Here is a 25,583-nt window from a genome sequence, read left to right as displayed (position 1 = left end):
TAAATCAAAAACTCTCTTTATTAAAACACAATTCACATAGAACTACCCTATCCCACACAAATACAATTATGAAGTCAGTAACTACTGCAGGGGGTATTCTCGGATGCGGGTTAACTCATTTATTGCACTGTGGTATTCTGTTTTATCAATCCTTAAAGGGTTTGTCTGGTTTAGAATACCCATTTTTTTTTATATCCTATTGGGGAATTATTAATTAATAGTTTTGGGTCCATCGTCTAGGACCTTCATCTGAGACAGAGTGGAGAGCTGGTACATGTTGACAGGCATTGGCATTGCTAACATTGAGCATCCGGGATACAAGCCTCTGATCGGGATCCCCAGGGATGCACCACTTTCAAATATTTCCACGTCCTCCGTCAAATTCTTTTGACTATTTTCTTGCCTTTTACAACACAAAGATACCAATGCTTTACCACTCATCATCACCTCTTAGAAGCTATACAGATGTAGCAAAGTCCTACTTGACTCTGATAACTTGCTTTAGCGTGATATCACACAACAAAAGCCATTGGAAAGTAATTGTTAAAGTCAAGTTCAAATTTCTTGCCACAGTATTTTTAACACGTTAAGGCCCCATGCACACGATCGTAAAAACTCACATAATTACGGGCCCTTAGACTTCTATTGGCCACGGGTACCTCCCCGTATGATTACGGGAAGGTGCCCGTGCCGTTGAAAAATATAGAACATGTCCTATTTCAGGCCGTAATTACGGCACGGGCAGGCCCATAGAAGTCTATGGGGCTCCCGTAATTACGGGTGACTACGTGTGTGCACCCAGAATTACGGGAGCGTTGCTAGGCTACGACAGGGGATAGTCACTGTCCAGGGTGCTGAAAGAGTTAAACGATCGGCAGTAACTGTTTCAGCACCCTGAACAGTGACTACCGATCACAATATAGATCAACCTGTAAAAAAAAATAGAAGTTCATACTTACCGAGAACTCCCTGCTTCTTCCTCCAGTCGGCCTCCTGGGATGACGTTACAGCCCATGTGACCGCTGCAGCCAATCACAGGCTGCAGCGGTCACATGGACTGCCGCGTCATCCAGGGAGGTCGGGCTGGATGTCGAAAGAGGGACGCGTCACCAAGACAACGGCCGGGTAAGTATGAATTTCTTTTACCTTTACTACGGAAAGGGCTGCCCCTTCTCCATATCCTGCACTGATAGAGAGAAGGGGTTGCCAATTATGGCAGTGCAATTTTGCATCTAAAACGTGCCCGTAAATACGGGTGGAATATTGGTGACACCGGACCCGTATTTACAGGCACGGGTCCATAAATACTGGTGCAATACGGGTGGAATACGTGTGACCAAGGACCCGTATTTACGCCAGTATTTACAGACAGGAAAAAATATGTTCGTGTGCATGGGGCCTAAGAGTCATCCGTATGCAATTTCTAGGTTGACATCCCCAATCTTCTATAATACTGTGTGTAGTAATACTGCAGGTCTCTCTCAATATATACTTAATTAAATACAGATGTTTCTTCATCCTCCAAAGGAATGTCTGTTTGAATGGCTTCTCTGAGGTTTGCCCAAAATAGGCCATGTTTGCCTTTCACCTTTGGCCACTCCATGTAAGTCCTGTGTTTCATGATTGCTTTTAATTTACTATATTTGTTGGGAATAAGGTATTGAGGTATTGGATCTAATAAAATTAGAATTAAATTGTTAGAATTCTTGCCAAATAATGAGTGCTGTGCAAAATACAGCTCATAATGGCACCATTCACTTTGAATGAAATTTGGGGAGAGTACAAAGATAGACTTAAAACTTTTTTCAATGCAGTTGATTATATTTTCAATTATTGTTTTACCTGCAATAAAATCTCTTTCATGGTGGCAGATTTTTATTGACCTGTCATCTTTTTCAATATTTGGAATCAATAAATGTTTCACCCACTCATAGTCTTCTTGACTGTATGAGATGAATGCATGAAAACGTTTTCCCATCATATCTTCATCTCTGTAACTATTTCTTACTCTATACTTCCTTCGAAGCCATTGAAAAATCATTCGAATATACCATGGTAAATCAAAATATTTGCACAGAAAAAACATGAAGATCATTAGGACCACCATGGTGCCAACGATGAGGCCTACTAATATGAATATGTTGCAAGATATTTCGGAAGGATGGAAATTCTTAAGGATAACGCCTTTAAGTTCTTCTGGATATTCGCACATGAAGGATTCAGGCCATCCTATGAGGTTTTCATGTAACATTTCTGCAGTGCTAGTGAATGCTTTTAAATCACAATTACATTGATATTTATTTTTTCCAATTATTATTTGCTTGACATTTTGGCATTTGGTCAGTTGTTCTTTAGAAGGGGAATATATTAAGTTTTCATCAATGTTCAAGTATATCAAGTTTGTACTTATGTAACTGCAGTCAGGAATGTGACTTAGTTGGTTTGAAGACAAGTATAGCGCCTTTAAAGATCTTAAACGGTTAAGTTCTTTGCCGACACTTGATATTTGGTTGCTGGAGAGATCAAGTATCTCGACATTGGTTGGTAGACAATTAAAAATGGAATCTGTGATTTTGTTTCTAGAGAAGTTTAGAACGAGAAGACTTTCTGACCATTCACATATGGTATTGAAATCTGTATACAATCTGTTGCCGCTGACATCTAAATGTTTTAGAGATTGCATTGTGGAGGTCATAGAGGGTATATAGGATAGTCTTTCTAATATATTATTTTGAAAATTAAGGAACTGAATGTTAGTAAGTGTCTCACAATTTTGAAAAATCCCATCTGAGAGTTTGTTATTGGTTAGTACTAAGGATTGGAAAATGCTAGACTTTACAGGACAGGAGAAGTATGTTAATTCAGCATTAGATATGGTAAGGTTCTCTACAAACATTTCTGAAAATATGTTTAAAGGATGTTGAACGGAACTATAGAGGAAGACATTCGGAATGACATTTTCAAACGTCAAAGACTTTAGTGAACCCTTTGAAAAGTCAATATATTCATAATAAAACCGGTTTGTGAATGTAAACCTATGGATGGTCAGATATTCAATTGTAGAATGCCAGGAAAGTTGCAGAATTTTGCCCATTTCATGCCATGGCATTGTGATGTTGCGGAGAATGAGCTTAGACACCTTTGATTTCTGGATTACCATATTTACCTCTCTAATCGTATCATCACAAGTTTCCTCACATAGTACATGAGAGATTTCCAGAGTTGTAGAGATGTTAAAGTCATCGTATAAAAGAAGATTGGAGTCTGTCAACACCTGAGGTAAAACTACATGTAGCTTTTCTGTGTTTAACAACTGGAGGCTGCCGGATTCATATCGCTGCAGATGTTCCAACCCCAAAAATATAGTTTCTAGTGCTTGATGTGCAATATTTACAAAATCATATCGATCTATCCTTGTTGCACTCAATCCAAGATGTCTTAATTGTGTCAAGGTAGCAAACTCCTTGCAAAGGAACGCAGTCTCAAAATAATTGTAGGACATATTGACATGTGTGATACCTCTGATATATCGTAGGCTGCTGCATTTTATAGTGCGCAGTTTATTGTGGGAGATGTCCAATTTTTCTAGAGCAGTGTGATATTGGAACACTGAGAAGTCCAATTCTTCAAGTGCATTATAAGAAAGATCCAAGATCTGTAAGTTGAGATATGTCCGAAATGTACTTGGTTGAAGTCTAGTTATATTGCAGTAACTTAAATTCAACTTTGTGTCTAGTAGGGAAAGTTTATCAGGAAGTTTTTGAGAGTAAAAGCAGTCTTCCGGAGTGATACTGGCTATGAATGCATATAGCAGAAGGAAGTTCAGCCAAAATCTATGTGCATCTGACATTATGTGGATTTATTTTCTCAGCACTTGAAACCTGTGAAGAAGCACAGACCATTAAATCTATTGTTTAGTATACAATCAAAATGAAACATGACATCTTTTGTGGAACATGTTTTATTTGACCACCTCTCTTTCTGGATGTGGCAATGCATGTAATAGAAATCTAATATAATTCATAATTAAAGAAGAGTTGCTAAAAATTTACATTTTCAAATCAATTAAAGGGAAACTTCATCTTAAAAATGCAAATAGCTAAGTTTGCTGTGATCTCTATTTTCCTTAAATTTTTTGTTACATGACAATCTCTCACAAATAGTAGTAACATCTTAAAGTAACTGTCCACCCTGCTGCTCCATTCATTCTCTATGGTACTGCCAGAGATAGCCAAGCGCTGAATTCAGCTATCTCCGGCAGTCCCACAGACCGTGAAAACAGTGGCAGTGCACATGCGCGACCTGCCGCTCACTTCATTCGGAGGAACGGGGCCCTCCTACTCGTGATTGGTGGGGGTCCCAGCGGTCGGACCCCACCGATCAGCATGTTATCACCCATCACCTTTTAAAATTGTCTGCACAGAGATAGATTTAAAAGATAACATGCTCGTTGCCTGCAGCCGCCACTAGAGGGAGCTAAGGAGCTTACTGTATGCTTTTTATACATTAAACTCAGTAATAACACCAGCGTCTATGTAGGGGATTTAGAGCTCTGTATGAGAAAAACAAAGCTCCAACTGCTATAAAGATATATTAAGGGGGTAATCCCACAAAACCCATAAAAACAAAAATGTGATACTAGTATGCTAGTATTTTGTTCACCAAATGACCGTTCCGAATTTTTTTTCTTCTATTTCCTTTAGCCTTTTTCTTTACTATGCATACCAGCAACTGTGGGTAGGAAGCAGTGAACCCCACGTTACTCCTCTGCCTTTTGCACTCCCAGGAGTACATTGCAGTTCAGCCCTATGTAGTTCCCCCCACCCTGCTTCCCGGTGTTTTGTAGTAGTAGTAGTAGTAGTAGTAGTAATGTCAGAGCCCCCGCAGGCTGGCCCACATAGGCGCCACTGAAAACTGATCTTCCCTATTGACAAGTGTAGAAGTGCAATAGGAGAAGGCATTGGGCCGCTTCAATGTGATCAGTGTGCAAAGGAAATGAAGAAAGAGAGAGAGAGAAAAGTAAAAAAGAAAGGGAGAAAGGAAAGAGAGATAGACAAAGAGGAAGGGAAGAGGGAGGAAGAGAGAGACAGAGAAAGGAAAGCAGGAGGGGAAAAAAAGAGAGAGAGGAAGGAAAGAGACGGAAGGAAAAGAGAGAGAGAGCATGAGAGGAAGGAAGAAATGAAACAGAGAAAGGAAATAAGGAGGAAGGTGAGAGGGTGAGAGAGAGAGAGAAAGTGTAAGGAAAGAGGGAGGAAGGGAGAGACCGAGAAAGTAAAGAGGAAGGGGAAGACAAGAAAGAGGAAGGAAAGAGAGACGGAAGGAATAGAGAGAGAGAGAGGAAGGAAGAAAAGACAGGGAGGGTTAAAGAAAGAAAGAAAGCGGAAAGAGAGAGAGGAAAGAGAGAGGGAGAGGAAAGAGAGGGAGAGGAAAGAGAGGGAGAGGGAGAGGAAAGAGAGAGAGAAAGAGAGAGGGAGAGGTAAGAAAGAAAGAGAAAGAGCAAGGAAAGAGCGAGAGAGAGAGAGAGAAGATTTCTGCCACAGCAGAAAACATACTTCGCTACTACCGATACCAACGTTTTATTTTTACACAATGTACATTGGAAATACACCTTATTTTACATGGGGAAATTAAATCAAATGAATATTTTTAGATATTGGGATAAACCCTTTAAAGGGGTTGTTCGAGATATATTTTTATTTAAAAGTTAAACACACAATACACACATTAACTATTCCCTAATATACTTACCTGTGCAATCTTGCTTCTGTTCTCCGTTCTGGCAGCTCTTTTCTGCCGATCACATGTCTTCTGACGTCACGTTTTCTTCCTCCTCCACTGTCGTGTCGTGTCCCGATCACATGGTCTCGCCCCAGCGAGACCTCGGATGGGACACGACACGTCACTGGAGATGTGTCGTTTCTGCGGGTGCCCGCCCAGCCTATGCAGCTTTTTTTCACTGTGAGCGCGCCTATGCGTGTTCACAGTGAAAAAAGTGAAGAGGGACGGCACCCGCGGACTAGAGAGGTACAGTGACCTCTGTACTTTTAGTTCTTCCCCTATCAAAGCCTACACATAGTAGGCTTTGATAGGGGATCAGACAACACGATGCAGCACACGGGTCGCATGCAGCCCTTGAGGCTGTTATCTGCGGCCCGCGGGACACCGTTGCGCCGTAGCACTGAGCAGGCCCAAGGAGGAGCCGCACTACGCTATTATAGGCTCTGCTACGATGTCAGGAGTCCCGGAGCAGAGCGTATAATATTAAACTGTAAAAGATCTTCTGGGGTCCTGTATCTAAGCCTACATTGTTAGGCTTGGATACAGTGGCTAAAAAAAATTGTCACACATGGAGCCTGTATCTAAGCCTAACACAATGTATGCTTAGATACAGGACCCCAGATGACATTCTTTTTATTCCTGTATAAGATTTGTGTTTTGGGGCCCTGTATCTAAGCCTAACATGTATTCTTAGATACATGGCCCATGTGTGACACTGTCTGCTTGGGTAATGTATCTAAGGCTACCTTGTGGTAGGCTTAGATACATGGTCAAACAGACAGTATCACACATGAGCAGTGTATCTAAGCATCACTTTTTTTTTTTCTTAGTTATGTGTTTTTTACAGGTTGGGTCCTTGGTACTACATCAAGTTCAAGGACTACTTCAATGACACCCTTTTTTATTTTTAATAAAATTGTTAACCAGTGTTGTGTGTTATTTCATTACAATATTTTTTCTATGTCCTCATTTATTTTAAAATGTATTACTGGTTCATTACTGTCTAACAGCGTCCATTAGTAAGGCTTCATGCACACGAGCGTGTGTATTTTACACGCGTGAAAAACTTGCGTCAATCATGTCTGTGTGTGCGTTACGGCGGATTTACACTAACGTGCTATACGTCCGTGCAACCCGCGTGGTTTTCACGCGGGTCGCACGGACCTATTCAAGTCAATGGGGGCATGCAGACTGTCTGTGAGTTTTGCCCAGCGTAAGTACGCTGCGTAAAACTCGCGACATGTTCTATATTTCTGCGTTTTTCGAGCATCACGCACCCATTGAAGTCAATGGGTGCGTAAAAATCACGCGCACCACACAGAAGCACTTCCGTGGGACGTGCGTGATTCGCGCAACAGCAGTAAAAAGTATGAATGTAAACAGGAAAGCACCACATGCTTTTCTGTTTACAAACATCCAGAGTGTCATAATGATGGCGGCTGCGCGAAAAGCACGCAGCTGCGCACCATATGAACATGACACGGAGCTGTCAAGTGCATTTTGTGCACGCAAAACGCCACTGTATTTGCGTGCGCAAAACGCACACGCTCGTGTAAATCCGCCCTTATGCATCAGTGTGCTTTTCGATTGTCATGTGTTATTCACGCACTCACAAAGCCAGCACATTTTTTTCATCTAACAAATTGTGTAAATCATGCACCAAACACGTGTGTGCGGTGCGTGGTTTTCACGCATGCATTGACTTCAATGTGAGTGTAGGTGCATGATAACGCACCAATAGAGGACATGCAGTATGTTTCACGCAGCGGACTCTCGCTGCGTGAAAAGTCACGCATGTGTCAACGGCCCCATTGAAATAAATGGGTCGCGTGTGTTGTGCGTTTTTTCAAAGCACAGCACACGGACGTGATTCACGCTTGTGTAAATCGTGCCTAAGGCCCCATTCTCAACAGGGTGAATCTCGCCCGTGTGTTGATCGTGAAAACCACGCACAGCACACGCGACCCATTATTTTAAATTGGCCTGTTTTCACGCAGCGAGAGTCCGCTGCGTGAAACATACTGCTTGTCCTCTATTGGTGCGTTATCATGCACCTACACTCACATTGAAGTCAGTGCGTGCGTGAAAACCATGCACCAAACAAGCGTGTTTGGTGCGTGATTTATGCTGCAATTTGGTGTAAAAAAAAATGGCCTTTCTGAGTGCGTGAATAACGCATGCCACTTGCTAAGCACACTGATGCATAACGCACACAAACTGACCCGATTCATACGCGTTTCTCACGGGCGTCAATCTTACACGCAAGTGTGCATGAGGCATAAGACGGGGCTGGACGAACGCAAAAAAAGCCGCAAACAACGCCGCAAAAAACAACGCCAAAAAGGCTACGATAAACGCGGGGAAAAACATTAAAAAAAAAACGTGAAAAAAACAGCAAACAAAGAGGCAAAGAACGCCACGAAAAACGACAGGGAAAACGCCACGAAAGACGCAACGAAAAACGCAGAAAAAAAAACCCCCCAAAAAATACGCGAAAAGCGTAGAAAAAAAGGCTATGATAAACGTGTCGCAAAACGACGAAAAAAATATCGTGGAAAATGACGCGAAAAAAGCCGCAAACAAAGAGGCAAAGAAGGCTGCGAAAAAAAACGGGGAAAACCACACGAAAGACGCAACGAAAAACGCATAAAAAATTTCCGAGAACAACGACGCAAAAAAAGAAACGATAAACGACGCGAAAAAAAGGATACGATAAACGAAACGGAAAACACATTCAAAAACATCGCAAAAAAAGACGCAAACAAACAAGCAAAAAACGCCAAGATAAAGTAAGCGAAAAACGGCCCGAAAAAATCGGCAAAGAAAAACGCAAACAGCGCACAAAAAACGCCGGGAAAAACGAGGCAAAAAACAACTTGCAGGGAGAGGTAAATCTGCCGCAAACTTCAAGACGGAATTTTGAGGCAGATATTGTTCCTGCCAAAAAACTCGGTGTGAACATAGCCTTAGTGGAGAGAGACATGAGATAGAGGAGGGCGGACAAGGGTTAGGGTATGTTCACACGAGGGCGTCCGTAACGGCTGAAATTACGGGGATGTTTCAGCCTGAAAACATCACCGTAATTTCAGCCGTACCGGCATGTGCAGGCGCTTGAACGCCGCGTCCATTACGGCCGTAATTGGCGCTGCTATTCATTGGAGTCAATGAGTAACGGCTCCAATTATGCCCAAAGAAGTGACAGGTCACTTCTTTGACGCGGGCGTCTATTTACGCGCCGTCATTTGACAGCGGCGCGTAAATATACGCCTCGTGTGAACAGACAAACGTCTGCCCATTGCTTTCAATGGGCAGATGTTTGTCAACGCTATTGAGGCGCTATTTTCGGACGTAATTCGGGGCAAAAACGCCCGAATTATGTCCGTAATTAGTGCGTGTGAACATACCCTTAGGGTAGACACGAAGAGGTTTATAGACCTGAAAAGAGAAATAAATGTGAAAAACATAATGGGGGGAGAACGGTCACCATCCTTCAAGAATGTCAGCAAGGAGACAATGTCTAGTGAAGGAGGTCAGCGGGGAGGAGCAGGGACAGCTCACGTGAACTCTTGGAAGGTACGTGCACGCTCATTGCAGCCTGCAATGAGCGTGCACGTGAAAAAAGTTTCATCACAAGGAAAGATCAACAAACCAGAGCTGAACTGCATGTAAACAGACTGTGCTGAATTCAAAGAAGAAATGTGCTAAGTAGAATTTTTTTTTAAAATAATGCTTTATTTAGGTTGTCTGTATAAGGGGTAATGTATGACAGAGTTTTTGAAAAAATGTTGGGATCTCGGACAACCCCTTTAAGGAATTAATCAGCACAGAATTTTTTACTTAACTCCTTAACGCCGAAGGACGGATATATCCGTCCTCAGCAGCTGCTAGTTCGCGCAGGAGGACGGATATATCCGTCCTGTGATGGCGCGGGTACTGAGACTGTACCCACGCGATCAGCGGCAGGAGCACGGCTGTTATACACAGCCTGGCTCCTGCTGCAACTGCCGGAATCAAAGCGCGCGCCGATTCCGGCAGTTTAACCCATTAAATGCCGCTGTCAATAGTGACAGCGGCATTTAATGTGTTTGACAGAGGGGGGAGCTCCCTCTGTCACCCGATCGGCGCCCCCGCAAACAAATCGCGGGTCGCCGTCGGGTTTCCATGACAGCCGGGGGTCTAACAAAGACCCCCAGGTCTGCCTTCAGCATCTGCCTGTTAGGCGATGCCAGAGGCATGACCTAACAGGTTGCCTGTCAGTTTTACACTGACAGGCAATAATGCTTTGGTATACGAAGTATACCAAAGCATTATATATGCGATCGGCACATCGCATAGTGAAGTCCCCTGGTGGGACTAAAAAAAAAAATGTAAAACAGTTAAATAAAGTTTGTGAAAAAAATAAATAAATAATTACAGTCAAAGTCAAATAAAACTACTTTTTTGGCCCAAAAAGTGGTTTTATTTAGTAAAACGGTCAAAACAAATCACACATACACATATATGGTATCCCCGCGTTCGTAACAACTTGACCAATAAAATGAACATATTAATTAAACCGCCGGATGAACGGCGTCCAAAGAAAACGCAAAAAACAACGTCAAAATTCTCTCTTTTCTCCCATTCCCCCCATAAAAAATAAAATAAAAGTTAATCTATAAGTCCTATGTACCCCAAAATAGTACTAATAAAAACTACACATTGTCCTGCAAAAATCAAGCCCACGTACGGCCACATCGACGGAAAAATAAAAACTATACGCCTCTTGGAATGCGGGGATGCAAAAACAAGTAATTTTTTTCTAAAAGGGTTTTTATTGTGCAAACGTAGAAAAAACATATAAAACCTTTACATATTTGGTATCCCCGTAATCGTGCCGGCCCATAGAATAAAGTTAACATGTTATTTACGCTGCATAGTAAACGGCGTAAATTTATAACGTGAAAATTAATGCTGGAATAGCTGCTTATTTTCAATTCTCTCCTAAAATAAAGTTAATAAAAGTTAATCAATATATTGTAAGCATCTAAAAATGGTACAATAACAAAATACAACTCGTTCCGCAAAAAACAAGCCCTTATACGGCTATGTCGACGGAATAAAAAAAGAGTTACGACTCTTGGAATGCGACCGTGAAAAAACAAAAAATAATCCTTGGTCATTAACGTGCAAAATGGCCCGGTCATTAAGGGGTTAAAACAATATGATGATAAATGGAGACGATGCACTTTAAAAGTGTTTATTACTTTAACCCCTTAAGGACACAGCCTGTTTTGGCCTTCAGGACACAGCCTATTTTTTCAAATCTGACATGTGTCACTTTATGTGGTAATAACTCCGGAATGCTTTTACCTATCCAAGCGATTCTGAGATTGTTTTCTCGTGACATATTGTACTCTATGTTAGTGAAAAAATTTGGTCGATAAATTCAATATTTATTTGTGAAAAACTTCAAATTTTAGCAAAAATGTGCAAAAATTAGCATTTTTCTAAATTTAAATGTATTTGCTTGTGAAACACATAGTAATACCACACAAAATAGTTACTAGTTACCATTTCCTATATGTCTACTTTATGTTTGCATCATTTTTTTTCACGTACTTTTATTTTTCTAGGACGTTACGAGGCTTAGAAATTTAGCAGCAATTTCTCATATTTTCAATAAAATTTCAAAAGGCTATTTTTTCAGGGACCAGTTCAGTTCTGAAGTGGCTTTGAGGGCCTTATATATTAGAAAGTCCCCATAAATCACCCCATTTTGAAAACTGTACCCCTCAAGGTATTCAAAACCACATTCAGAAAATATTTTAACCCTTTAGGCGTTTCACAGGAATTAAGGCAAAGTAGAGGTGAAATTTGCAAATTTCATTTTTTTTGCCGAAATTCATTTGTAATAAAAAAAAATCTGTAACACAGAAGGTTTTACCAGGGAAACGCAACTCAATATTTATTGCCCAGATTCTGCAGATTTTAGAAATATCCAACATGTGGCCCTAGTGTCCTAATGGACTGAAGCACAGGCCTCAGAAGCAAAGGAGCAGCTAGTGGATTTCGGGGCCTCCTTTTTTTAGGAATATATTTTAGGCACCATGTCAGGTTTGAGGAGGTCTTGTGGTACCTAAACAGCCGAAACCCCCCCCAAAGTGACCCCATTTTGGAAACTACACCCCTCAAGGCATTTTTCTAGGGGTATAGTTAGCATTTTGACCCCACAGTTTTTTTGCAGAATTTAGTGGAATTAGTCTGTGAAGATGAAAATCACCTATTTTTCTGTGGAAACATAGAATTTTTTCATTTTTACAAGGAATAAAGGAGAAAAAGCCGCCCAACATTTGTAAAGCAATTTCTCCCGATTACGGCAATACCCCATATGTGGTCGTAAACTGATGTTTGGACCCACAGCAAGGCTCAGAAGGGAGGGAGCGCCTTTTGGATTTTGGAAGCAGATTTTGCTGGATTGGTTTTCAGTGCCATGTCGGGTTTGCAACGCCCCGGAGGGACCAAAACAGTGGAAACCCCCCAAAAGTCACCCTATTTTGGAATCTACACCCCTCAAGGAATTTTTCTAGGGGTATAGTGAGCATTTTGGCCCCTCAGGATGTTTTTTAGAGCTAGGGTGACCAAAAAACAGCGATTTTGGCGCTTTAAATTCTTTATTTATTACAGCGTTCACCGTGCTCAATAAATTACGTTTTAATTTATTCTGCCGGTCGGTACGATTACGCCGATACCATATGTGTATAGATTTTTTTAAGTTTTGCAGCGTTTGCACAATAAAATGAAGTTTCTATAAAATAATTTATTTTCTGGGACACGCTATTCTGAGCCGTAACTTTTTTATTTTTTCGTCAAAAAAGCTGTGGGAGGTCTTGTTTTTTGCGGGACGGGTTGTAGTTTTTATTGGTACCATTTTGGGGTAAATGCAACTTTTTGATCACTTTTTATTCTATATCTTGGGAGGGGTGGTGACCAAAAAATAGCGATGCTGACAGTTTTCAGTTTATTTTGTTTGTGGCGTTCACCGTGCGGAAAAATTAACATTATAGTTTCATAGATTGGGTCGTTACGAACGCGGCGATACCAAATATGTGTACTTTTTTTTAACGTTTTCATTTTTTCCCTATAATAAATGATTTATTATAGGAAAACAAAACCTTTTATTTTTACACTTTTATAAAACATTTTTATTAACTTTTTTTTACTTTTTACACTTTATATTTTTGTTTATTAACTTTTTTTTTTACTTTTTACACTTTCTTTTTTTGACCTGCAGCTCTGATCGCTGCTAGAATACATTACACTACCTAGGTAGTGTAATGTATTCCAACTGTCAGTGTGACGTCACAGTCACTTTGACAGTTGGTCTACGAGGATCAGCAGAGGCTGATCCTCATAGGCTGACATACATGGCAGACCTGGGGGCCGTTGTCTGGCCCCCAGGTGCCATCACAAGCATCAGAAGCCCCCACGATTGCATGGGGGCTGCTGATGCGCTACAAACCCGCTACATGCGGAGATTGCAATCGAGCCCCGCATGTAACGGGTTAATTGCCGAAATCAGCGGCGATGAGCCGCTGATCGGCAACACTGGAGAGTGTCCGCTGTCGGGGACAGCTGATCTCCAAGTTCCCGATGCACACTGTCGCCGACAGTGTGCATCGGGAACGACACAGTGACTTCCTGTCACTCTGACAGGAAGCCTATCAGGACCAGCCGAAGGTTGGTCCTGATGGGCTTCTGTCCATGGCAGACCCGGAAGCCATTGTTTGGCTTCCGTTTGCCATACTAACTATCGGCAGACCCCGCGATTTCGGACGGGGGTCTGCCGATATGTTAGAAACCCCTAAAATTCGGCGATTGCACCCGATCGCCGAATTTAAGGGGTTAATGCGCCGAAATCAGCGGCAAAGGACCGCTGGTCGGCAAGAGGGGAGTGTCAGCTGTCGGCGACAGCTGACCTCCTGGTTCCCGGTGCACACTGTCGCCGACAGTGTGCACCGGGATTAACTCAGTAACTGTACGTCCTCGTGCGGGAAGTAACTTCCCGCAACGACGTACAGTTACGTCCTGGTGCGGATAGGGGTTAACTGAAGGGTCCACAGTGTTTATTGAACTTTCTTTGACTATTCTGCCCAGGATGTCATTTGTTAGGAAGCATTAAAGGGGTTTTCCAGCTTCTGACAACTGATGACCTATCGACCGGATGCCGTCAAACACGCCCCGAGTGGCACAACAGTAGAGTGCAAGAGACCTAAAGCAAAACCTCGTTGTTGTTGTTACACAGGGTTTTTCCCAGGGGAGTTTAATTTGCATATTCATTTTAAAAAAAAGGAGCACATGTTATATTATATCTGCCACTTTTACTTCCTCGTCTTTAATTTAGGATATTAATATTTTTTTCTCTCCATAGTATACGCTACCCCTTCCCCATGTACCTGATTAGTGCTGCCTTTTTTTGCATTATTATTTTTGTTATAAGAATTTGCACTAACAATGACTGGAGCCTGCAGCCCATGTGACTGCATGTGCTTAAATGTCAGTGCAATGTGGGGGTCACCTTAAAATAAATTCAGTACCTTTCTATACTTTTTAATGTATACCTCTGACGGATGCCATACATCTCCACCACTTGCCATCCGTCACACATAGTCTCCTATGTTAAAAGAAACTTATACCTCACAATATACTTTTTTGAGCATTTTCCCTCAGGATGGAATAGTGTAGTATACTACGTTATTACATCCTGAATTAAAAAAAGGCGTAAACACACCGAAATACGCCCAAGAAAACGGTAGCTGAACACCTACAGACACCTGCCCACTGAATTCAATGGGAAAACGGTGTTTCATTAAGACGGGGCGTTTTTTTACGCCAACGTTTTAAAACCACAAAAAAGAACTGCCCTGTAAAAAGCAGGAGCTTGTCACTTTTGAAGCCGTTTTTGGAGCTGTTTTTCATTGTGTCTATTGATTCCATCAGAACAATGGAACCCTTTCACAACGGTGACAAACGTAAACCATTAGCAAAGTTTCCGTCACCGTTAAGATCAATGGTGATGCAAACGGAATCTAAGGTTTCCGTTTTCCTTTCTGTTGAGGGGTTCCCCGGACAGAACTCCTTAGTGGAAAGCAATGCTGATGTGAACAGGCTCCAGTAAAGTTTGAACATTGAAGCAGCTGTGTCTGTGACATTCTTGTACCGGTATAAATGGGTCCTGCAATTTCTCCTGGTGTGGACTATTTGGTTGCAAACCAGACTTGATAAGTCGGCTGCGTGCGGCCGCGGGCCTTCCATGCACCCACAAACACATTATTTTTTGGATCCACCCCAGGCATTGCTAAAAAAAAAACAAAAGACACATCTAAAATGTCACCAAAAATAGCATAAAAAAACTGCATGTGTGAATCCAGCCTTAGGGTATGTTGACACGGGCTATTTTGGACGTTTTTCGGGCTGTAAACGGCCCGAAAAACGGCTGAAATATCGGAAGCAGAACGTCTCCAAACCTCTGCCCATTGATTTCAATGGAAAAACTGCGTTTTGTTCAACGGGGCGTACATGTCACTTCTTTAGCCATTTTTGGAGCCGTTTTTCATAGACTCTATAGAAAAACAGCTCCAAAAAGTCCATTAAAAACGACGCGAAAAACGCAACTTTGAATAAAAACTGTCTGAAAATCAGGAGCTGTTTTTCCTTGAAAACAGCTCCGTATTTTCAGACTTTTTGATTTTGCGTGTGCACACACCCTTAGTGGTCAGTTCACACGTTGCGTAAATACTGCAGATTTTCCGCAACGGAATTAGTTACGGAAAATCCGCAGCAAATACAGTAGTAGCAAAGTGGATGTGATAAAACAAATCTCATCCACACGCTGCGTAAATATTAAGCAGAAAAAACGATCAGAAATTGACATGCGTTGCGGAATTGCATTCCGCAGCATGTCAAATGTATTGGCGTAAACGCTGCTTATTTGTTGCAGGTTTTCCAAATTGAATTCAATGGGGAGGTCAAACCCGCAACAAATAGCAGTTGTTCCATTTTTTTGCAGCGGGTTCGCAGTGATTCCGCCGCAAAAAAACGCAACTCAGAAAAAAACAACAACTTATACTTACGCAGGAGTCTGTGTTTCTTCCTCCAGGCCGGCCTCCTGGGATAACCTTTCATCTCATATGACCAATGCAGCCAATCACAGGCTGTAGCGGCTGTCACATGGGATGAAACATCATCCCAGGAATACGGCCTGGATGAAATCAGACGGCCGGGCTCCTGGGATAATGCTTCTTTCCATGCGGTTGCGTAACTACCGCTGTATCCCCGGTGCTAGCGACCGCCATCCCCTCTTGCAGTAATTGTACCTGCGACTATAGCACGCAGGTACAAATACATGCATTAGCGCTGGATAGCCGTGCACAGAACATTCAGCGTCTTACAATGACTTGCCCCACCGATCAGCACCTTTCAACGACGCTAGTGGCGCGATGACGTCATCGCTCCGCTTCCGTGCTTGGAAGGCGCTGATTGATGGGGCAAGTCATTCTGCCCTCCCAATCAGCCCTCTCAACAACACGTTGTTCAGCTCCAGCAGGCCTGCTCAAAAGAGAGCAGATCTGCATTTCCACTGGAAAGCGCGGGAACGAGATCAGGGTGAGTATGTAATTCTTTTTCTACTAAACTGAGTGGCGTTATCTACAGTGGGGGCTCTATCTACAGGGGGGTCGTCTACATGTGGGGATGTGGGCCACTATATACAGGGGGTTCTATATGTGGGACACTATATACAGGGGTGGGCTATATGTAGAGCACCATCTATAGGGGAGCTATTTGAAGGACACTATCTATTGGGGTGGGCTATATGTGGGACACTATATACAGGGGCTGGTTACCTGTGGGGCACTAGATACAGGGGGCTATATGTAGGGCACTGTCTGCATGGGTGGGCTATATGTGGGATACTATATACAGGGGGAGCTATATGTGAGGTACTATCTACAGAGGTGGGCTATATGTGGAGCACTATCTATAGGGGGAGCTATTTGTAGGGCACTATCTAAAGGGGTGGGCTATATGTAGGACACTATATACAGGGGTGGTTACCTGTGGGGCACTATCTACAGGGGGGCAATATGTAGGGCACTGTCTACAGTTGTGGGCTCTATGTGGAGCACTATCTATAGGGCAAGCTATATGTAGGGCAGCACGGTGGCTCAGTGGTTAGCACTATTGCCTTGCAACTCTGGAGTCCATATGTGGGCACTATCTACAGAGGGCTGTATGTGGGGTACTATCTACAGGTGCTTCTATGTAGGGCACTATCTACATAGGCTATATGGGGATCACTATCTACAGGGGGCTATGGGGGCACTATCTACAGGGGGAACGGTGTGTGTGTGGGACACAGTGTATGGTACTATTATAATCAGGGACACAGTGTATGGTGCTATTATAGTTAGTGGTGCAGTGTATGGCGCTTTATTATGTTTAGAGGTGTTGAGAATTTTAACTTCGTTTATAGGTACAGAAATGTTTTAAAAGTGATAAGCTGAAGACATCTGAGCGGAAAACTGCAGAAATGGGTCGTGGCCAGGAGAAATCCATCATAGAGGTCTGGACCGGGGGGAGAAGAAAAGAGAAAAAGAACTAGAATCTGAGATGTCACGGGTGAGTCACTTAATGTAAATGTTTATTCTGCCTCTAATCAGTACTGTAGTCACTGTATGATCTGCAGCGAGATGATGGATGGTATGATTTTTTTTTTGTGAAACCGCATCTCCCAGCATATCCTTACTATTGTTCGGGCCATGCTGGGAGCTGTAGTTTTACGCTGTACAAACCTATATGACAGGGGTTGCACTAAATTGAGCTGTATTTGTTCTGGTTTGTATATATGTACTGAGCTTTGTTCTGGGGCTGTATACATATACTGATCATGGTTCTGATGCTGTATATATGTACTGAGCTTGGTTCTGGGGATGTATATATGTACTGAGCTTGGTTCTGGTGCTGTATTTATGTACTGAGCCTTGTTCTGGGGATGTATATATGTACTGAGCTTGGTTCTGGTGCTTTATTTATGTACTGACTTGGTTCTGGTGAAGTATATATGTACTGAGCTATGTTCTGGTGCTGTATTTATGTACTGATCTTCCTTCTGGTATTGTGTATATATGTACTGAGCTTGTTTCTAGTGCTGTATTATGTACTGAGTTTGGTTTTGGTGCTGTATATATGTATGAGCTTGGTTCTAGTGCTGTATTTATGTACTGAGCTTGATTCTAGTGCTGTATTTATATACTGAGCTTGGTTCTAGTGCTGTATTTACGTACTGAGCTTGGTTGTGGTACTGTATATACATATTGAGCTTGGTTCTGGTGCTGTATTTATGTACTGAGCTTGGTTGTGGTACTGTATATATGTATGAGCTTGATTCTGGAGCTGTAATTATATAGGATATATTTATGATAACAAAATTGCAGGGCAGATGGAATTGTTCTCAATTCATTGTATATTTCATGGGAACCTGTCAGATAGTTTTAACCCCTTGAACCGCCACCATGCGGTAATACATGACCTGACAATATTTCCAATGTATGTTTTTGTTCAGATGCAGCAAAATCTTTAAAATCCACTTTTAAAATGGCACACACTATATGCTAGTTACTCATAAATGGGTCATGATTCGTGTCGCTATCCTGAAGAGTCAAATAGCCCTGCCTCCAAACTCACCTTTCCATGTTTGATTGACATCCCCTTGGCTGATACAACTTTCTCGGATGCGCCATTGCCTTGTGGCACTATATACAAGTGGGTGCTGTGTGGCACTATACACAAGGGGGAGCTGTATGGCACTATACACAAGGGGGAGCTGTGTGTCACTATACACATGAGGTAGCTGTGTGGCACTATATACAAGGGGCTGTGTGGCACTATCTACTAGGGGGGCTGTATGGCGCTATTTGCAAGGGGGAGGGCAGTGTGTGGCGCAATCTACTGGGGTCTTTGTATGGCACAATCTACTAAGGGGTTGCTGTGCGGCACTATCTACTAAGAGGGGCTTTGTGGCACTATATACACGGGAGGGGGACTGTGTGGCACTATACACAGTGGGAGCTGTATAGCGCTATATACAGGGGTGGCTTTATGGCGATATCTACAGGGGGGCTGTATGGCACTATCTACAAGGGGGAGGTGGGTGGTGCTATCTACAACTGGGGTGTGACACTGTTTATAGGAGGGGCTGTATAGCAGGGGCGGACATACCGCATGTGCAGCCGGTGCAGCTGCACAAGGGCCCCGCGTGGGAAGGGGGCCCGTTCAGTGGCGTAACTACCACAGTAGCAGCCGTAGCAGCTGCTACGGGGCCCGCGGCATGGGGGGGCCCGTGTCGCCCTGACAGGCACATTACATTTTATGTACCAGGCCTGGCGGCACGGGCCCCCTCATGCCTAGTAGCATCACAACACTAGGCATGAGGGGAGGGAGGGGGCGGGGGCCCGGTGATAGCCGCCACACTGCACTACCAATCGGGAGGGAGGGGGCGGGTGCCCGGGCCCGGTGATAGCCGCTACACTGCACTGCCAATCTGGCACAGATGAATAGGACAGGACGGCGATGCTGGTGGTAGGAGGAGCGCTCAGGCAGGGGAGAGGACAGGGGGCGGTGCGACGTAAGACTTCGGGCGGCTGGACAGTACAGTCAGGACTGCCGGAGAACTCATAGGATGAGCGGAGGACAGACACAGGACGAGTGGAGGACGTGCAGACTGCAGAGGACAGGTAGATGAAGTTAAAAAGTTCATGTCAGAAGGGAGAAGTTTTTATGTAGAAAAATCTGCCTCATAATTCCTTCCGGAATTTTGAGGCATATTTTGACCTGCCGGTAGAACACTTCCCGCGTTTTTCATTGCGTTTTTTTGTGGCGTTTTTCGGCCATCGGGCCGTGGGCAGGGAAACGCAGCAAAAAACGCATTTTCTGCCTGCCATTGTTGTCAATGGGAAGTCAGAGACAGAAACGCCCGAAGAAAGGGCATTGCGCTTCTTTTTCCCGCATGCGGTTTTTACTGCTCGCAGGAAAAATTTCATGGATTTCAATGGGAGGCACTTTCTGACGTTTTTCGCGAAAAAAACCTCAGTGTGAACTCCCCCTAACACAGGGGCGTAACTACTGCTATAGCAGCCGTAGCGGCTGCTACGGGGCCGCGGCATGAGGGGGCCCGCGTCACCTGCCGGCACGGGCCCCCACCTTGGCCGGAATCTCCGCTAGCTGCCGCTATGGCTGCTACAGCGCGATGCCACGGAACACTACGGCAGAGCAGGGAGTATCTCCCCGCTCTGCCATTAAACATAAGACATGTATCCCCTATCCACAGGATAGGGGATACGTGTGTGATCGCTGGCATTGATAGGGAGAACGGGGGACCGAAAGTCCCCTGAAGTTCTCCATCACAAACCTCGGACTTCCGGGGTCTGTGTCGGCAGCTCCGTAGAAATGAATGGAGCGCCGGTCACACTTGAGCTGCGCAGACACCGGAAGTCAGAGGTGAGTGATGGAGAACTTCGGGGGACTTTCGGTCCCCCGCTCTCCCTATCAATGCCAGCGATCACACATGTATCCCCTATCCTGTGGATAGGGGATACATGTCTTTTGTCTTTTCACACTGTAGGTCGCATTTTTTTGAGTGATTGGGGGTGTATGGCGTTCCCTACAGGGGGGGGGCTGTATAGCGTTCCCTACAGGGGGGGGCTGTAAGGCGTTCCCTACAGGGGGGGCTGTATAGCGTTCCCTACAGGGGGGGCTGTATAGCGTTCCCTACAGGGGGGTCTGTATGGCGTTCCCTAAAGGGGGGTCTGTATGGCGTTCCCTACAGGGGGGGGCTGTATGACTTTCCCTACAGACCCCCCCTGTAGGGAACGCCATACAGAACCCCTGTAGATAACGCCATACAGACCCCACTGTAGATAACGCCATAAAGTCCCCCCTGTAGATAACACCATACAGCCCCCTGTAGATAACGCCATACAGCCCCCCTGTAGATAACGCCATACAGCCCCCTCTGTAGATAGCGCCATACAGTCCCCCCTGTAGATAGCGCCATACAGTCCCCCCTGTAGATAGCGCCATACAGTCCCCCCTGTAGATAGCGCCATACAGTCCCCCCTGTAGATAGCGCCATACAGTCCCCCCTGTAGATAGCGCCATACAGACCCCCCTGTAGATAGCGCCATACAGACCCCTCTGTAGATAGCGCCATACAGTCCCCCCTGTAGATAACGCCATACAGCCCCCTCTGTTGATAGCGCCATACAGTCCCCCCTGTAGATAACGCCATACAGCCCCCTCTGTAGATATCTTGAGATTCAGTCCTGCTTGATAGGTAACAGTGCAGTAAGCTAAGCATGATAAGATCATCTAAATTATTGCATCTCAGTTGCATGAGTGCTTTGTGTTATATTCAATGATTCAATTTAACCTAAGTCTCTAAATGTGGGCAAAGAAAATAAAAAAACTATACTCACCTCCTCCCTCGCCTCCGTTCACCCGCCGCAGCCCCCATCCTCCTGTCTCGGTCTGTGTTACAAGTGTACAAGGCTGCACTGGTGACGCGCTGCCGATGGCACGTGACCGCTGCTGCCAATAACTCCTCATTGGTGTGCTGCTGAGGACAGTAGTTCCACAGCAAATCGCTGTTGAGGGCATTGATTGGCTGCAGCGGTCATGTGCCATCGACCGCGCGTCACCACAGCAGCTTTGTAAACACAGAAAGGGATAGGGGCTGCGGAGGGGGAACGGAGGCGCCGGAGGAGGTGAGTATAGGTTTTTCATTTTCTTTGCCCACATTTAGGGACTTAGTTTAGATAAGAATTTAACCCGGAAAAAAATGTGTTACTTGTGTTCTAAACTGGTAATAAAATGTACAATATAAATCTTCCTTCATAATTTTTATTAGTAAGGTTTATTTTTATATGCATATATATGTTTAGGTAACTTTGTCGGTATTGGGGGGGGGCGGGGGGGCCCTGGCACATTATCTGCACAGGGGCCTTTTGCAGTCTGTGTCCGCCACTGCTGTATAGCACTGTCTACAGGGGGGCTGTTTGGTTCATTCCACAGGGGGCACTATCGATAAGGGGGGCTGCTTGTGGCACCTGGGGGGGGGCCCCAGTCTTTCCTAGTTACACCCCTGATTCCATGTGACCGCCGCTGCAGCCAATCATAGGCTGCAGCGGTCTCCTGGGATGATACGTCATCCCAGGAGGCCAGCCTGCTAGCAGGCCGGTTAGGAGTTGCAGTTTTTAGCATCGGACATTCCAGGCGAAAAACTGCACTACAGTTTAGTGTGGTTTTTCGCCCAGAATTCCCTGCGGCACACAGGGCGGATACGCTGCGTGCTTTTACGCAGTGTATCCGCTCCGTGTGAACTCAGCCTAATAAGGTGTGTGTTTCTCTGCTACACCACAACCAGTACATGTACACTATATCTCTTAGAGCACATTAGCTCTATCTTATATACTTCTTTAACTCTGTACTGCTTCAACATACCCTTTTTATTATCAAGGCATCTCCATGCTCACTTCAGCTTTTACTGCATTACATTTTTTTTATCTTAATCCAAAACTTCAGGTTATTCTGGATTGAAGATTTACACTATTTTGGTTTGCATTTTTAAGGCTGGGTTCACATTCTGCGGTTTTGTTGCATTTTCAAATGCAACCTACAGAAACTCATCCGAAAAAACGAATGTATTTTCAGCTGTAATGTGATTTTAAATTTAATGATAATAGGCTTACAGCTGAAACACTTTAAAAAAATGCATGGGTGTTTTAAAAAACGCATGCGTTTCTTTTAGATGCATTTTTTTTAAATAAAATAACGTATTATCGTAGTTTAAACAACTTCTTTTTTTTTTTTATTAACATTTTTTTTTTCTTTTTGAGATACAGCGTCTATGTACCCTGGATAGGTAGACGCTGTATCTTGCACTCAGAGCCTAAGGGTATGTGCACACGTAAACTGCATTTACGTCTGAAATTACGGAGCTGTTTTCAGGAGAAAACAGCTCCGTAATTTCAGACGTAATTGCTCGTCCACGCATTTTGCGAGGCGTCATTGACGGCCGTAATTTAGAGCTGTTCTTCATTGAATTCAATGAAAAACGGCTCAAATTCCGTCCAATGAAGTGTCCTGCACTTCTTTGACGAGGCAGTCATTTTACGCGTCGTCGTTTGACAGCTGTCAAACGACGACGCGTAAATGACAGGTCGTCGGCACAGTACGTCGGCAAACCCATTCAAATGAATGGGCAGATGTTTGCTGACGTATTGGAGCCGTATTTTCAGTCGTAAATCGAAGCATAATACGCCTCGTTTACGTCTGAAAATAGGTCATGTGAACTCAGCTTAATTCTTCAGGTAAGCAGGACTGACGGCTTTGGTGACCTTTTGGGTTGACCTTAAAGGGGTTCTCCGGGACTATAACATTGATGCATTTATGTTCTGTCCTTAGGAAAGGCCATCAATGTTTGATCAATGGGGGTACAGCCTACAGGACTCCCGTGACCAGCCCAATGAAAGGGTCCTCTGCATTGTTTGCATTAACACAGTGTCTTGCCCGTATGAGTGTAAGCCCAGTGCTAAGCAGAGCTGGGCAGAGGGCGGTCATGACGGGTCTGGGCCTGCAAGGGGTCACCTAGAGGGGTATTTTGATTATAGGTTGGTGGGTGGGTTTGAGTTAGGAATTGTTCCTAGGGGGTTGTGAGCATTGGGGGTGGAGTTAAGGAGATCTATATATAGTGGGATAAGCAGGGAACCCATTTTATGGCTTGAAAAAGTTTATTTCATCTATATGCATTTGTTTTGCAGATTCTGGACTATTGGGTCTTACTTTGGTTCTTGGTGTAGGTGGGTCCTTGGCAACGCTATTTATGTTTTTATATATTGCTGTCTTTGACACAATATATTGGTTTTATTTTAAAGCTATGGATTTGGGCTTCTCTAAGGGGCGGACCCTGGGAAGCGTGGTGCTTTAGCATACCCGTGGTAACGCCACTGTAGCTTATATGGTCACGGCTAGTGGTTTAATGGTATTGCTTTATTTATGTGTTGGAGGTTGTCAAGGACTTAGCCACATAATGTTAATAATGTTAATATGTTTATTATGTCTATAATATGTTTATACTTGCTTTTTTATATTCTGAGGTTCTGTAAAAGAAAACATTTAATAAAGCTGTGACAAGCACCTTCCAATTTTAATTGTGTCGTTGTATATTTATTAGATAGGAGGGTGTTTGTGTGGCCCCTTGTCGCCCTTGTGCCGTCCTGGCTGTGCCTGGTACTAAAGCTTGTCTGCAGCTCATACCATGCACTATGTAAACAATGAAGGGAATGTAGAACTTGCAGAAATGAAACAGCCTCTTCATTGTGCTGACTGGCAGGACACCCGGAGATCAGACCCCACCAATGAAACATTGTTTAAATCTCCAATGCTTTAGTCTTGGAGAACACCTTTAAAAATAGGATTTTTAATGGCCATAGGGAAAGAAAAATTGACCCTCAATCAAAGCCTTTCAAAAAAATGTTACATTGCAACAGTTTTGTCATGTCTACATATGCATGTGTGGAGAGTATTAGTTATACATTTCTAGCATGCCTTAAGCTCTTCTTACTCCTCACGTTCGTCAATAGACAGACAGAAAGCTTTGAGAAGTATCAAAGAAAATAAGTATCACCTCATTCCACCATTAGTAGTAGTTATGTCACTGGTACCTTGGTGTTGCACTTTCCACTGGGTCTCACATGGTTAAATGACGGCATCCAGTGCCATTGTCAGGGAATTGTTCGCAAAATGTGGTTTTGGTTGCTGCTGTCGTGTTACTTGAGCTGCTTTGATTGTTTTTGCCTTTTTCCTTGTTACTTATTTCCTCTTCTCCGCAGCTTGTATTCTCCGCCCTTTAAATCGTAACCCTGCCTGTTTCCATGTGATTTCCTTTAGCAGTAGACAGCACAACCAAGCAGATCTCTCTCATTTTCTAATGCGAGGCTGCTACTGCTACGCCTCATTACCTGCGGCCTGACTATTCTGGACAACGGACAATGCTGCAATATCGGACAATCCATAGACAATAAAGTTGAAAAATGGGCTTGACTTGTCTTTTAAATATTCATGGCATTTCCTAGGTATATGTGAATGTGTAACCATTGAGAGTCAGACCACTGGGACCCCCACCAATCACGAGAATAAGGGTATGTTCACACGCAGTGACCAAAAACGTCTGAAAATACGGAGCTGTTTTCAGGGGAAAACAGCTCCTGATTTTCAGACGTTTTTTTAACAACTCGCGTTTTTCGCTGTGTTTTTTACGGCAGTTTTTGGAGCTGTAAAGGTATGTTCACACGCAGTGTTTTCAGACGTAATTCGGGTGTTTTACGCCTCAAATTACGCCTGAAAAAACACCCCTAATACGCCTACAAACATCTGCCCATTTCTTTCAATGGGTTTTACGGTGTTCTGTTCCCACGAGCCTTAATTTTACGTGTCGCTGTCAAAATACGGCGCATAAAAAGACGCCCGCGAAAAAGGAGTGCATGTCACTTCTTGGGCCGTTTTTTTAGCCGTTTTTCATTGACCCCATTGAAAAACAGCTCCAATAACGGCCGTAAAATATGCCGCGAAAAACGCGAGTTGCTACAAAAACGTATATTTTCAGACGTTTTTGGTCACTGTGTGAACATACCCTAAATGGTATCCGGCCGTAAAAAGGCGTTATCAACCCCGTCATTTTTAGGATCGTAGAATTCAACGTTTTTTTCTGTCCG

At 43.8% G+C, this 25,583-nt stretch overlaps 1 protein-coding gene across 2 annotated transcripts; it reads right to left on the bottom strand.

The window, feature by feature from the left end:
• On the bottom strand, window positions 1–24,681 carry LOC142750193 (toll-like receptor 1). Of its 2 annotated transcripts, none has more exons than XM_075859089.1 (2): window positions 24,497–24,681; window positions 1–3,881 (listed from the first exon to the last, which is right to left on the bottom strand). In XM_075859089.1, the coding sequence occupies exon 2, from the start codon at window positions 3,848–3,850 to the stop codon at window positions 1,493–1,495; it is 2,358 nt and encodes a 785-aa protein (XP_075715204.1). In that variant the 5' UTR covers window positions 3,851–3,881; window positions 24,497–24,681; the 3' UTR covers window positions 1–1,492. The 2 variants fall into 2 exon arrangements, with proteins under 2 accessions (XP_075715204.1, XP_075715194.1); XM_075859079.1 differs by having other exon boundaries at window positions 24,534–24,681.
• Between the last annotated feature and the right edge of the window lie 902 nt (window positions 24,682–25,583).

The sequence above is a fragment of the Rhinoderma darwinii genome, chromosome 1 (genome assembly GCF_050947455.1).
Source record: "Rhinoderma darwinii isolate aRhiDar2 chromosome 1, aRhiDar2.hap1, whole genome shotgun sequence".
Classification (NCBI taxonomy): domain Eukaryota; kingdom Metazoa; phylum Chordata; class Amphibia; order Anura; family Rhinodermatidae; genus Rhinoderma; species Rhinoderma darwinii.
Note: the sequence above shows the minus strand (reverse complement) of the source record. Positions and strands in the feature narration are given on the sequence as shown.

Coding starts and splice junctions, on each gene's coding strand:
- LOC142750193 (XM_075859089.1), bottom strand. CDS start 3,850: ATGTCAGATGCACATAGATTTTGGCTGAACTTCCTTCTGCTATATGCA.